General features: G+C 39.4%; 2 protein-coding genes across 2 annotated transcripts in view; both read right to left on the reverse strand.

The window, feature by feature from the left end:
• LOC140464442 (kinesin-like protein KIF19) overlaps positions 1-3,503 on the reverse strand; it is a 302,590-nt gene extending 299,087 nt beyond the window's left edge. The window contains exon 1 of the mRNA XM_072559496.1: positions 3,030-3,503. Within this exon, the coding sequence (XP_072415597.1) occupies positions 3,030-3,074 (45 nt within the window). The 5' untranslated portion in view covers positions 3,075-3,503. The remainder of the gene's footprint in view (positions 1-3,029) is intronic.
• Positions 3,504-6,807: 3,304 nt separating this feature from the next.
• LOC140464443 (eukaryotic translation initiation factor 3 subunit B) overlaps positions 6,808-12,399 on the reverse strand; it is a 76,492-nt gene continuing 70,900 nt past the window's right edge. The window contains exons 18-19 of the mRNA XM_072559498.1: positions 11,074-11,190; positions 6,808-7,280 (exon numbers count right to left, since the gene is read on the reverse strand). Of these exons, the coding sequence (XP_072415599.1) occupies positions 11,087-11,190 (104 nt within the window). The 3' untranslated portion in view covers positions 6,808-7,280; positions 11,074-11,086. The remainder of the gene's footprint in view (positions 7,281-11,073; positions 11,191-12,399) is intronic.

The raw sequence follows: 12,399 nt of genomic DNA on the forward strand, positions 1-12,399 counted from the left end.
GCAATATGTGAAATATAACAATAATGCTGGAAGCAGTGTTTCAGACTCAGTTGCCCGAGTTGTCTCAATTATTTAAAGCTAACAGCAGAGTTTGTGGCAGGGACATAGGACTTCCCAATATTCAGCTGCAGAAAATTTCTGTACAGCCAGCAATGATTGTCCGGCAAGCAGTGTGACAGATCAGAGATAGTGGATCATTAAAATTGTTCTGTAATCCTTTATGTGCAGACAGGGACGTCATGGTATTGCTACTTGGTTTTGCAGCTACAGTGCAGCAGAACCCTTGTTATAATAGGTTCATCACTGTCACATACCCATGATACCCAGGCTCACTAGTTAATTGTAACCGAATACATCATCACAAACTTAATAAATCAGAGCATATCATGGTTTTACAATAGTGGAAATGCTATCAATAATGTGAGACAGAAAGTAAACAAATAGTGCTAATAAAGCCAACAGAAAGTGTTCTAACAAGGTTTTCAATTTAGTTTTAAGACTGTGTTCTTTCATTCCAAACCAGGGAAGTTGTTAAAGGAAAATAGATTGGTTTAGGAATATTTCTCATTTATCTTAGTAATGTTGAATTTCTCTTTAAGACTAAACAGGCCAATATAGATACAAAGCCTTTTGAAACACACGTGGAAATAGAATCAACGTTAACATTGACTCCAGTATGACTTCTTATTCTTATTATCCTTGCAACATCCTGATGAGGAGCTTATGCTTGAAAGGTTGATTCTCCTGCTCCAAGGATGCTGCCTGACTGGCTGTGCTTTTCCAGCACCACACCTTTTGACAACATGGGCGATGGGCTGGTAGAAGCTTTTTCTGAGAAATAGAAGTCAACACCACTACACTCAATATACCTACAACAGTTACTTTGATTAAATTCAAATTTGCCAAAAATGTGTTCAACTTGCAGACAAATACCAATCAAAATAAACAAAAGCAAGGTTCCTGAAGGACAAAGTTAAAATGCTGAGTGACACAATGCCAAATGTCACATACTTGGAAAATTTGATCTTGTTTCCTGGTTTGTCCTGAGTTACAAGACATCAGCCAAGGAGACCGCAGGCACTATAAATTGGGAACGAGTGTCTTAGTGCCTTATTCTCATTCCTTTTTAGAAATCTATCTTGGTGGCTGTTGTGAGAATATGTAAGAACTGAAAGATAAATCAGATTTCTCACTCCTATGATTTGCTTGACTCTGAAAGCTTATAAAACAAAAAGTGGAACTATTCAGGCCATTACAGCAATTCTTTCCAAGTACAATCCATTCATTTGTATCAGTTTTCCTCACCGATTCTCTCTCCTCCTAAACATAGTCTCAAGCAGGTGCAACGAGTGCCCTGCAACACTACCTTTCCAAACTATTATAGATTCATTAAGGTCAAAAGAGGCCCATTGGCCCATCGAGTCAGAAGTACTACTAAAGGCTGCTTATCCCAATTTCCTGTGCTTTTATTCATTTGAGAGTCTCTGCCTATCCATCTGTTACCCTTGTAACAGTATCTGCCGAGCCAACTATTACTCATGTGAGGGTTTCTGCCGACCCAACTATTATTCTTGTAAGGGCTTCCACCATTCAATTATTACTCTTGTAAGAGTCTCTGCTTGTAGTTATTAGCTAGACTAACGTTACATCCATATTAATCATCGAATCAACAGTAAGCATTTGTTTCTCAGAAGATGGTTATGATGAGTTTACAACACATTAGAATGTTTTGAATCAATGTGCTGTCTTTCAAAGCAAAAATGAACCTTTGATTCTGCATGATGTAAGAATTTACTAATGTTTAATTTAAAAAATGTTGAATATAAGGAATTAGCCATTGTCCACAAAGAACCATAGGCATCTCTCTCCATTGGAAATGTAATCTATTTTACCTTTAGTAAGGAAAAAGCAGTGAACTAATTATATTCTTGCAAGTATGGATGCTGCAGTTGGTTAGACCGAAAGAAGCTGCTTGTTTAAGTAATCCACAGTTCAAAACAGTTGAGAACTAATACCTAAGAGTTAAACCATTTTGTTAGAACATTACATCACAGTACAGGCCCTTTGGCCCTCCTTGCCCAAGGACTGAGCAGTAAACCACACCTCTGTATTCAAGCTGAGCTCAACTATTTTCTCAGCAGTTGGTTTTATTTTCCCAACATGCAACCTTCCTAGTATGCACTGTTGACGTGAATCCAATCCATGTGATCAATGGCAAGACCAAGTGAGTCTCATGTGAGAAAAAGTATTGCAAAGCAAAATTAACCAAAACTCCAGGGCAACTGCTTATTCTTGCTTATTTGTGTCAGGGTTTGTTGGCGTGTCATTGCCATGGTCCCAACATTCAGGGATCATGTTTCTCCCTGCACTACACGATCTCTGTACTTATCCTGGTAGCCTCCGATTCCCTTCTTGTCGCCAAACTCCTCAGGTTAACCTTAGCTCTGACTCCAGCCTCAAGCTCTGCTTCAGGCTTATCTGGTTTGGCAGGTATGGATCAACAAGTTGGACCCAGGTACCTCCATGAAGTTTCAGAACATTTTCAATGACCAGAGTCAAGATTAGAGTGGTGCTGGAAAAGCACAGCAGGTCCAGGCAGCATCGGAGGAGCAGGAAAATCGACGTTTCGGGCAGGAACCTTCAATCAAGCTCCTGATGAAGGGCTCCTGCCCGAAACGTCGATTTTCCTACTCCTCCGATGCTGCCTCACCTACTGTACTTTTCCAGCACCCACAATAATCTTGATTCTGATCTCCAGCATCTGCAGTCCTCACATTCGCCCATCTTTCAACGATGGCAGCCTTTTCTGACTTTGGCGGGGTGGGGATGTTGTGATTTTTTTAAACCCATTTTTCTATTTAACCTCTTCAAAGATATTATTATACACCTTTAGAGCAGGTGGGACTTGAACACGAACGTCCCGGGTAGTGTCTCTACCACTGAGCCACGAGAGGGCCCTGGAGGAGATATTTAAGCAATAAAGCTGAGATGCCACTTTAATCAGCACCACGAACTGTTTCTGAACCCACCGTGAGCTGGTGACAAATCCTCGAATCTCCTTCCAACTCCTTCATGACTCTGGAGATACTGTTGTCCAAGATCTCCAGCTGGCCTCTTCCATTCCTTCGTCCCCCAGGACTGCAATTCTAGGACGGTTCGCTGTTGGCTGTGAAGTCTGAAACGCTGTGTCCCGGTCGTACATCAATCGTTCGACGTTAGTTTGCGTTAGCAGAGATCCTTACACTTCTCGAAAATACACGGCCACTCAGACCAATGAAACGGGCAGCTGCTGCAAAAAAAAACCCTTCAGAAAAAACAAATAAGCTAAAACTTGTGAGGAAGTCAGTTCCTCGGTAACAGCCGGAGCCTTAGTAATAGCTACCCAGGAAACAGAGGTAACAGTCAATGTTTGTACGGAAGGCGGAGCCACAAGTTAGAGAATACAGGTGACTACGGAGCATAAACAAGGCAGAGCGTTTATGAAGATGCGGGAGAGCGCAGTGAAAGCAAACGGACTACCCAGCAGCATTTCTGCACCCAGGCCCCCATTAGCTGCTGACAGGTAGAGAAGAAACAAAAGGGCAAAGTGGTTTGGGACAAAATTGCTTGGACGGTGAGCTAGCAATTTTCTTTACCCAGCGTGTAGTCAAAACACCGAACAGCTGAGGTGAACAATGCTGCATTTAAGAATATTAAGGAACGGGTACGAGAAGCTGTAGAAGGTTGGTGACGGGTTGTCCATAGGTTGCGTGTTGTAAATCCAATTTATTGGGGGCGGGGGAGGTTTGCAATACAAACTGATGCCAACAGGGGTTTAGTTCTACACCGACCTGGGTTAATATTGAAGTCGCCTCTTCCTGATCCCTTACCAGAGGTCGCGGTGACCCTCAGGTTAAACCACACGTCCTCTTCTAGAGTGAAAGCAACCCGAGACACTACGGAGACTACTTTTACCACTGAAAAGGATACCACAGGAGCTCATGCAGCAGCTTCCGTTTTTTCCCTCTTTAATATCCAGCTTCTAAATTATTCAAACACACAAAGACCAATTAAATGTTATAAACCAATTAATCATCTTCCTGGTACTTTTGGCATATAGGCTGGCACTTTAAGACTTCAGCATTCAGCCGAGACCATTTTCCCATTCTATATTTGCTGTTAGTATACATCCAAGATCTCAATGTTAGGTTTCTGATCGGAGTTAAACTGAGCATTTAAGAATGAAACAATGCTAATACTGATAGACTCCAGGTCCAGGGCTGACGTTAAAAGTTGCCTCCTAACCAAAAGAACAACAGCGCTGTTATAGCAGAAAACGTTTTTATTGGTAAATACACATATACAGTCAGTGACACAGATAATGTCCTGATAAGTCAACAATACAGAAAAATGTAAATACACTGCTTGCAGCTCCATAGATAAAAAGAGTCTAATGTTAAAGTGGATAAATCTGATTTGCACGCTTCCCATTACTCCTAAGAGAGAATTTACTAGTGCAGAGTGAGTTGCATTTAACATATTTGGGAATATGTACACAGGTTTAAGAAAACATTTTTAATGCACCATGTAAGAATGTAGGGAAAAAAAGAGCATTTACTATTATTGATAGTGAAATTTAAGAAGGCTAGCAAACAAGTGTAATGTTCCCACTGTAGTGATCCTGTAACTTCCATTTTTCCTACAATACAATGAATTCCAAGAAGATCCAATCAGTGATATTTCATTCATTCTCCTCCCTTTTTGAATTTTGTGCACAGCTAGGAGTGGAACACTTCACTGCTTTTCACCTGGTGTTAACATTCAGGATGGCAAATAACATTGCTTGTGGTTAACTCCGACAAATCTGAAAGGAACACCAGTGTCAGTTTTTCACAGATTACCTAAAGCAAGGCCAATTTACAGTGAATTATGGCCATTTTTGTATGTAGACTTATGCTTGTCAATGAACTGGATGAGACTTCAAAATTAATTTCTTCAGATGTCCCTTACAATCACTATGTAAGAGACTTTCACCCACTTATCCAGGCTGGAGTTATAGTCAAGCCTGGAAGATGAAGTAAAATCAGCACACCATTATTGCTTCTCACTTAAAAGATGCCAGCCCACTATTCAAACCACATGGAAGGTCTACCCGATGACCTGGCCAATTTTTGCCCCATAACCAACAATTAAAGACAGATTATTTGATTATCACATTGATGGCTGCTAATTTTCTACATTAAAAACAACCCACATTAGTGGTAAAGCACTTTGAGACACCTGCGGTCACTAAAAGGTGCGAAATAAATCCAAGCTTTGTTGCACCTCCATCTTCAGGATCTCCAAAAATAATACCTTGAAACCATACTATATTTGAGCATAAATGGCTTCGTGGTTCATATAATGTCCATTACAATCTTTGCAAAATTTTAAAAATATTTAGCTTTAATCCAAAATACAAATATAGTTAGCTATTTCTCAGCATAATGAAACATATACAATTTAACAATAAAATGCTGAACACATTGAAACATGCTTGGCCAACCAAATATATCCTGCAGTCATAAGGTACTGAAAAAAAGCACACTGGAGAAGGGTTAAGATAAGCAGCTGTTGCCTTTTTAAAACAAAAGAATGAGAACAGTGTCTTTTTGGAAGGCTCTTCCACTTTATGGGAAACCTACAGGATCAATAGGACAATTGATTTTTTATAATGTTATATGCAGTGCTGCATTCAACATGGATTTTCTTTACTGATTGTATTGATTATTCTCAGATTTTGCCATTAGTACAGATCTGTTAATTTAACTTACTAAAAGTTCTGTAAAGAATAAAACACGTTCACATCTGCAGCTTCCCAACATTTTTTCATATCTTATGAGAATATGAACTCTAAGTTTTCTGCTTGCATTTGGCAGTGTCTAATGTGGTCTCCAGCATAACAGTAAAAATGTGAAGTTCTCCTCTTAAACATCCACTATCAATCAAGACACGTTTCTAAAACTTCAAGCTCTACTTCATTTCTCCGAAGATGAACAGAAGTATGAGAAGAATGGAGAAAAAAATTGAGACATCCCAAAAATGTACATTGCTTCATCAATTTAGACTCCCTTTCCTCAAGCTGCAAGTCATTTGTGCAGACGCAGTTTCAGGACATAAAAGGAAGCATTGGTGAAAGGTCTGCATTATTCAGAATGTTTGATTTGTCATTTGTATAAGAATTGTTCTTAGATTCCATAAAATATTAAGCTAACCAGAACACACTAATGTATCATATGGTGTAAAGTTAGGTTTGAACAATAAACTAAAAATAACAGTTGTAGCAGGCTAAATTCTGAAGTAATGATTGCTCCTGTAATCCTTTTGTAAAATTCAGTAAATTCTCATTGTGAATTGAACAGTGTTGCTCCAAAGGGATTTATTAACTAACATTACAAGCAGAATCAATCTGAAGACAGATCAATAACTGGATTGAAGCTACCCAGTCAATAAGTGCACAGCTTTAGTTGAGTTTTAGTGTCCATTACAACATCCCTAAATTGTCAAAACCACAAAGCAGCCACTGTCTACTTTTAGATTTCTAAGCACAGCACCTGCCAGCTCTGTTTATATAAATGAATGAACATGTGTTCAAGGCCTAGTACGATGCAAAGAAAATATTGTGCATGGATAGAGCAGATTGGTGGAATGCAAATTTACCTGCTACAACTGGTCTGTCATATCATTTTCTAAACAAGAGACTGTGCTAAAAATGTAGTCAATGTATTCAACCCGTTTTCTTTAGATTAAAGAAGTATTTAAAGCAATAATCAATACACAGGCAAAACATCAATGTTACTAAGCTTTATTTTATCCCATTTGAAGTCAAGTATAACCTGAATGGAGGAGGATACAGTCCATTGTAGTGCAGTAATTGCACATTAAAATATGTATTAACCCTTATTATGTTTTGAATATTCCTCCTTACAAAATGCTGTGTTAATTTACCATGGATTTGAAAATAGCCCATGGCTACAGGAAACTTTGAGTGCCTCAGTAATATACTTACACCAATCACAGACAGCATCCACAGTGATCAGTGACAGTAGCACAAAGTAAACTGCAGAGCTGCTGCTATTTAGTGAAATGTATTCACATTTGTTAAAAGTGGAGGCAGTGTCTTTATCACCACTGCAGAACTGATATAGTTAAAGGCACTGTGATGATTTTTGCAAGAGTGGAACGCATTCAACTTCCAAAATGTAGAGATCAAGTTCCAGGTGACGAAAGAGAAATCAGCTTCAACTGAAGATATGGTGGCACTGGAGAAAAAAAGTTTGCACATGTATATATTAAAAAAAATTAAAATTCATCTACTTGTTAACCATTATAATGTGCATATCTATTCTAAATAGATATTTTGTCAGCCTTTAGCTCAACAGAAAGGACATGTATGGCAGGAAGAAAAATTGACGGTCACTCTTTAACGTTCCCAATGTCCACAATCCAATTTGTTTGATTCATTTGAGTAGGGGAATTGAAATTTGATAAAAAATCACTTAAGTGGCACTATAATATTACAAAATGTCAAAAATGACAGACAAAAGAGGATTGACCTTGAAAGCAGAGTCACAGGTAGACAGGATAGTGAAAGTGGCATTTGGTATGCTTGTCTTTACTGGTCAGGGCATTGAGTATGGGAATTGGGAGGTCATGTTGCGGCTGTACAGAACATTGGTTAGGCCACTTTTGGAATACTGTGTGAAATTCTAGTCTCCCTGCTATGGCAGGGATGTTGTGAAACTTGAAAGGGTTTAGAAAAGATTTATAAGGCTATTGCCAGGGTTCGAGTGTTTGAGTTAAAGGAGAAGCTGAAGAGGCAAGGGCTATTTTCCCTGGAGTGTCAGAGGCTGAGGGGTGACCTGGTAGAGGTTTATAAAATCATGAGGGTCATAGATACGGTGAATAGACAATAGGTGCAGGAGTAGACCATTCAGCCCATCGAGCCTGCACTACCATTCAATATGATCATGGCTGATCATTCCTAATCAGTATCCTCTTCCTGCCTTATCTCCATAACCCTTGATTCCACTATCCTTGAGAGCTCTATCCAACTCTTTCTGAAATGAATCCAGAGACTGGGCCTCCACTGCCCTCTGGGGCAGAGCATTCCACACAGCCACCACTCTCTGGGTGAAGAAGTTTCTCCTCATCTCTGTCCTAAATGGTCTACCCCGTATTTTTAAGCTGTGTCCTCTGGTTCGGTACTCACCTATCAGCGGAAACATGTTTCCTGCTGCCAGAGTGTCCAATTCTTTCATAATCTTATATGACTCAATCAGATCCCCTCTCAGTCTTCTAAACTCAAGGGTATACAAGCCCAGTCGCTCCAGTCTTTCAGTGTAAGGTAATCCCGCCATTCCAGGAATTGACCTCGTGAACCTAAGCTGCACTCCCTCAATAGCTAGAATGTCTTTCCTCAAATTTGGAGACCAGAACTGCAGAAACACCTCTTTGCTTCTATACTCAATTCCTCTTGTTATGAAGGCCAGCATGCTATTAGCCTTCTTGACTACCTGCTGTACCTGCATGCTTGCCTTCATTGACTGGTGTACAAGAACACCCAGAATAGCCAAGAGCTTTGCCCCAGGGTAAGGGAGTCCAAAACAAAGGGCATAGGTTTAAGACGAGAGGGGAAAAGATTTGAAAAGGGATATAAAGGGCAACCTTTTCATGCAGAGAAAGGTGCGTACATGGAATGAGCTGCCGGAGGAAGTGGTGGAGGCTGCTATAATTACAACAACATTTAAAAAGGCATGTGGACCTTCATGGCATGAAGGAAGGGTTTAGAAGGATAGGGCCAAAATGCTGGCAAATGGGACTAAATTAATTTGCGATATCTGGCCGTCATGGACGAGCTGGTTCGGAGGATCTGTTTCCATGCTGTACGAATCAATGATATTGCTACAATTTAAAGATGTTAAAATGAACCAAAACTATTTAAATATGTATTGTTCTGACAATAGGCACAGTGACTCAGTAGTTAACACTGCTGCCTCACAGCGCCAGGGACCCGGGGGTTTGATTCCCACCTTGGGTGACTGTCTATGTGGAGTTTGCACATTCTCCCCGTGTCTGCGTGGGTTTCCTCCTGGTGCTCTGGTTTCCTCCCACAATCCAAAGATGTGCAGGTCAGGTGAATTGGCCAAGATAAATTGTCCATAGTATTAGGTGCATTAGTCTGAGGTAAATAAAGGGTAGGGGGAATGGGTCTGGGTGGGTTACTCTTCAGCCGGTCAGTGTGGACTTGTTGGGCCAAATGGCCTGTTTCCACACATAGGGAATCAAATATGGTAGACACAGAAGATTCATAGCACTACGTTTAGAACAGGGAAAGTGAAATAGCTTTCCTCACTTATAAATTATTCTTAACCAACATCTCAAAATAAAAGACAATTCACGTTCTTACTGCAGTTTTGATGGCTGCACTTCCTGTGTTACAACAGTGACTACAGATCAAAATTGACCTCCTGGATTGTAAATATCTTTGTGACAATTGCAATTTCTGTTATAAACATATTGAAAGCAGTTGTATTTTCTAATGCTGAACTGCAGAGAATTAATTTCTGCAATTATGAAATTTTACTTATTATGAACTTTTCAGAGGATCCTTCAAAATGTTGAACACAACATAGAAATGATCACTGCACATCATACAACCATTTGGCATTGAAACCTAGACAACAGAGAGTATCAAGCCATTAAATAATTAAATACTTCACCAAAATAAATAATTCACAGGCACCTGTAAAACTTACATGCCCGTGTTTAAGGATCATTCATCAACAAAAAGAGAGTTGTTTATTCAGTATCACCATTGAGAAGAAACAGCAAAACACAATGAATGTTACAGACCAGAGTGAAGTGGATTTCTTTGGCCTTTCACTGCATTACCATGGCCCCTCATCCAAACCCAGAATGAATTTCAAATTGTCAAGTGACAACAGATGATGTCTAATCATCCCAACCACCCATCATATTTGGAAAAGGATTCGGAGGCAGTGGTAAAGTAGCATTAGTAATCTGGAGGCCCAGACTAATGTTTTGAGGTCGTATTCAAATCCCACTGATGGAACTTAAATTGAAATAATGAAAACCTGGAACTGAAAGCTAGTTCCAATGGTGGCAACTAACATCGGATATTGTAAAAAGCCAACTCGCTCACAAATGCCTTCTCAGGAAGGAAAATTACCAGTCTTCTCAGGTTAATCTACATGTGACCCAGATCAATAATAATGTAGTTGACTGATGTCTAAAACAACCTAAGAAGCCACTCTGTTCAAATAGATCTGTGGATGGGGTAAAAAAAAACCTTGCCAGATACATCAGATGCCATGAAGAAAAAAATAGCTCTGAACTGATGGAGTACACATGATTGGAAAACCTCATTTTCTGCTTACTTTAAAACAATCAAACTCCTGGCAAAGTTCCTTCTGAAGAGCCAAGGAATCAGATACCAGTCAATTGTGCAGCTAAGGTAATAAGAAAGAGGAAATGCCCTGACCTATTCAAATTTACCTGTGAACCAACCTCCTACCCATTTGGGTGCAAGAAAACTCACCACTTAATGAGAATCCTCTGCTCTACAAGAGCTTAATTTCAATTAGAACTTCCACTTGTCGAAGAAATCACAGGCCTGCTATTAGAGGGATTGAAATAATTGCAAATTATATTTTTTCCCCCACCTGTACCTAATCTGGGTGTGTTAGTGTGCAAGTATGAAATGAACAATATTTTTACATTTCTAGGTCAAGTGACCTTTATCTTAACTCAACAGAAATTCTGTTGCTTCTTATTTAAATTAGAATCATACATTCTGAGGGTAAGAAAATGCACAACTCACATAAAATATCTTGATTGCTGCTAGTAAGGAAACATACTATTTCTGGCTCTAACAACACTCTGCGTTCAAAAATATTTTACAAGTTTTGAAGCAGATTTACTCTCCAGTCAAAATAAACTGCACTCCAAAATCTGTGCTTAATAAAGTTTAATTGATTGTGGCAATTTTTAGGGGACAGCCATTGCATCTCTTATGATACTAGAGGATCTTACCTGTGTTATGAGACTACTCCTGATCTCCAACAGGGATAATTTCTTCTGTGACAAAAAATTCAACGGTCTCTTCTTCCCAATCGTCAACATTACTATCCAGCTCATCAGTGTCTACACCTGTGAGGTGATGAGTAAGAACTTACAATAGCAATTTGCATTAATCTACATTTTATTGTAATGAAAAACAATTTTCCTCTTCAGAATCTCAGCATGAAGTATTAAAGCATTCCCAAATCAAACATGCCATAGTCATTTGGTATATTTCTTCTATTTTGCTTAACCACCATAAGCAACAGCCTTATTTGCTATTGCACTAATCTTGCATTTCTATTCCATCTCAAAACTAGATGATCAGATTGGAAATTGTGATGATCAACTAAATTAGAGCTGTTCATGCCATCTTGGAGTCTTAGCCAGAGCAAAGTAACCTTAATCTAATCAATACAATTTTGGGTGGGATTCTGATCAAGAGATACAAGTTCTCAGTGGCTATCCAGGTCCTGATGCTTTGCAGGTGACTTGCTCCAATTTGAGATTTTATTTTCATTGAAAACGCTCCTTTCGTACTATAAACTAAGCTGTCTCCTCATAACCTTGTTAGACCAAGTTACTGGATTTACATTTTAAAAAACACACTTTTCTTGACATTTTCACAATGAGCACCTCCTTTAATCTAGAACTATTTTACACTGAGGATAACGTAATTTTCACAAGAGTTTTATTTTTAAAAGTATAAGTTTAATTAGTACATTAGGGCGGCACAGTGGCTCAGTGGTTAGTACTGCTGCCTCATAGTGCCAGGGACCCAGGTTCTATTCCTGCCTTGGGTGGAATTTGCATGTTCTCCCCATGCCTGCGTGGGTTTCCTCCGGGTGCTCCAGTTTTTTCCCACAGTCCAAAGATGTGCAGGTTAGGTGAATTGGCCATTTTAAATTGCCCATTGCATTAGATGCATTAGTTAGAGGGAAATGGATCTGGGTGTGTTACTCTTCGGAGGGTCAGGGTGGACTTGTTGGGCCAAAGGGCCTGTTTCCACAATATAGAGATCTAATCTAATCTAATCTAATACAGTATCCAAACAGAATACTGAGATGATCTGAACAAGATGTTTGACCAAGGTTCCAAACATTACCTAGAAATCCTAATTTCTTTACATCCATAAAATTACCAAAAGGTACTCTGTAAATGGATGTAAGTTGGCTTGCTGAGCTGGAAGATTTGTTTTCAGACATTTCATCACCATGACTAGGTAACATCATCAGTGAGTCTCAAGTGAAGCGCTGGTGGTATGTCCCGCCTCTCTATTTATAGGTCTGATTTCTTAAG

The sequence above is a fragment of the Chiloscyllium punctatum genome, chromosome 40 (assembly GCF_047496795.1).
Source record: "Chiloscyllium punctatum isolate Juve2018m chromosome 40, sChiPun1.3, whole genome shotgun sequence".
NCBI classification, from domain to species: domain Eukaryota; kingdom Metazoa; phylum Chordata; class Chondrichthyes; order Orectolobiformes; family Hemiscylliidae; genus Chiloscyllium; species Chiloscyllium punctatum.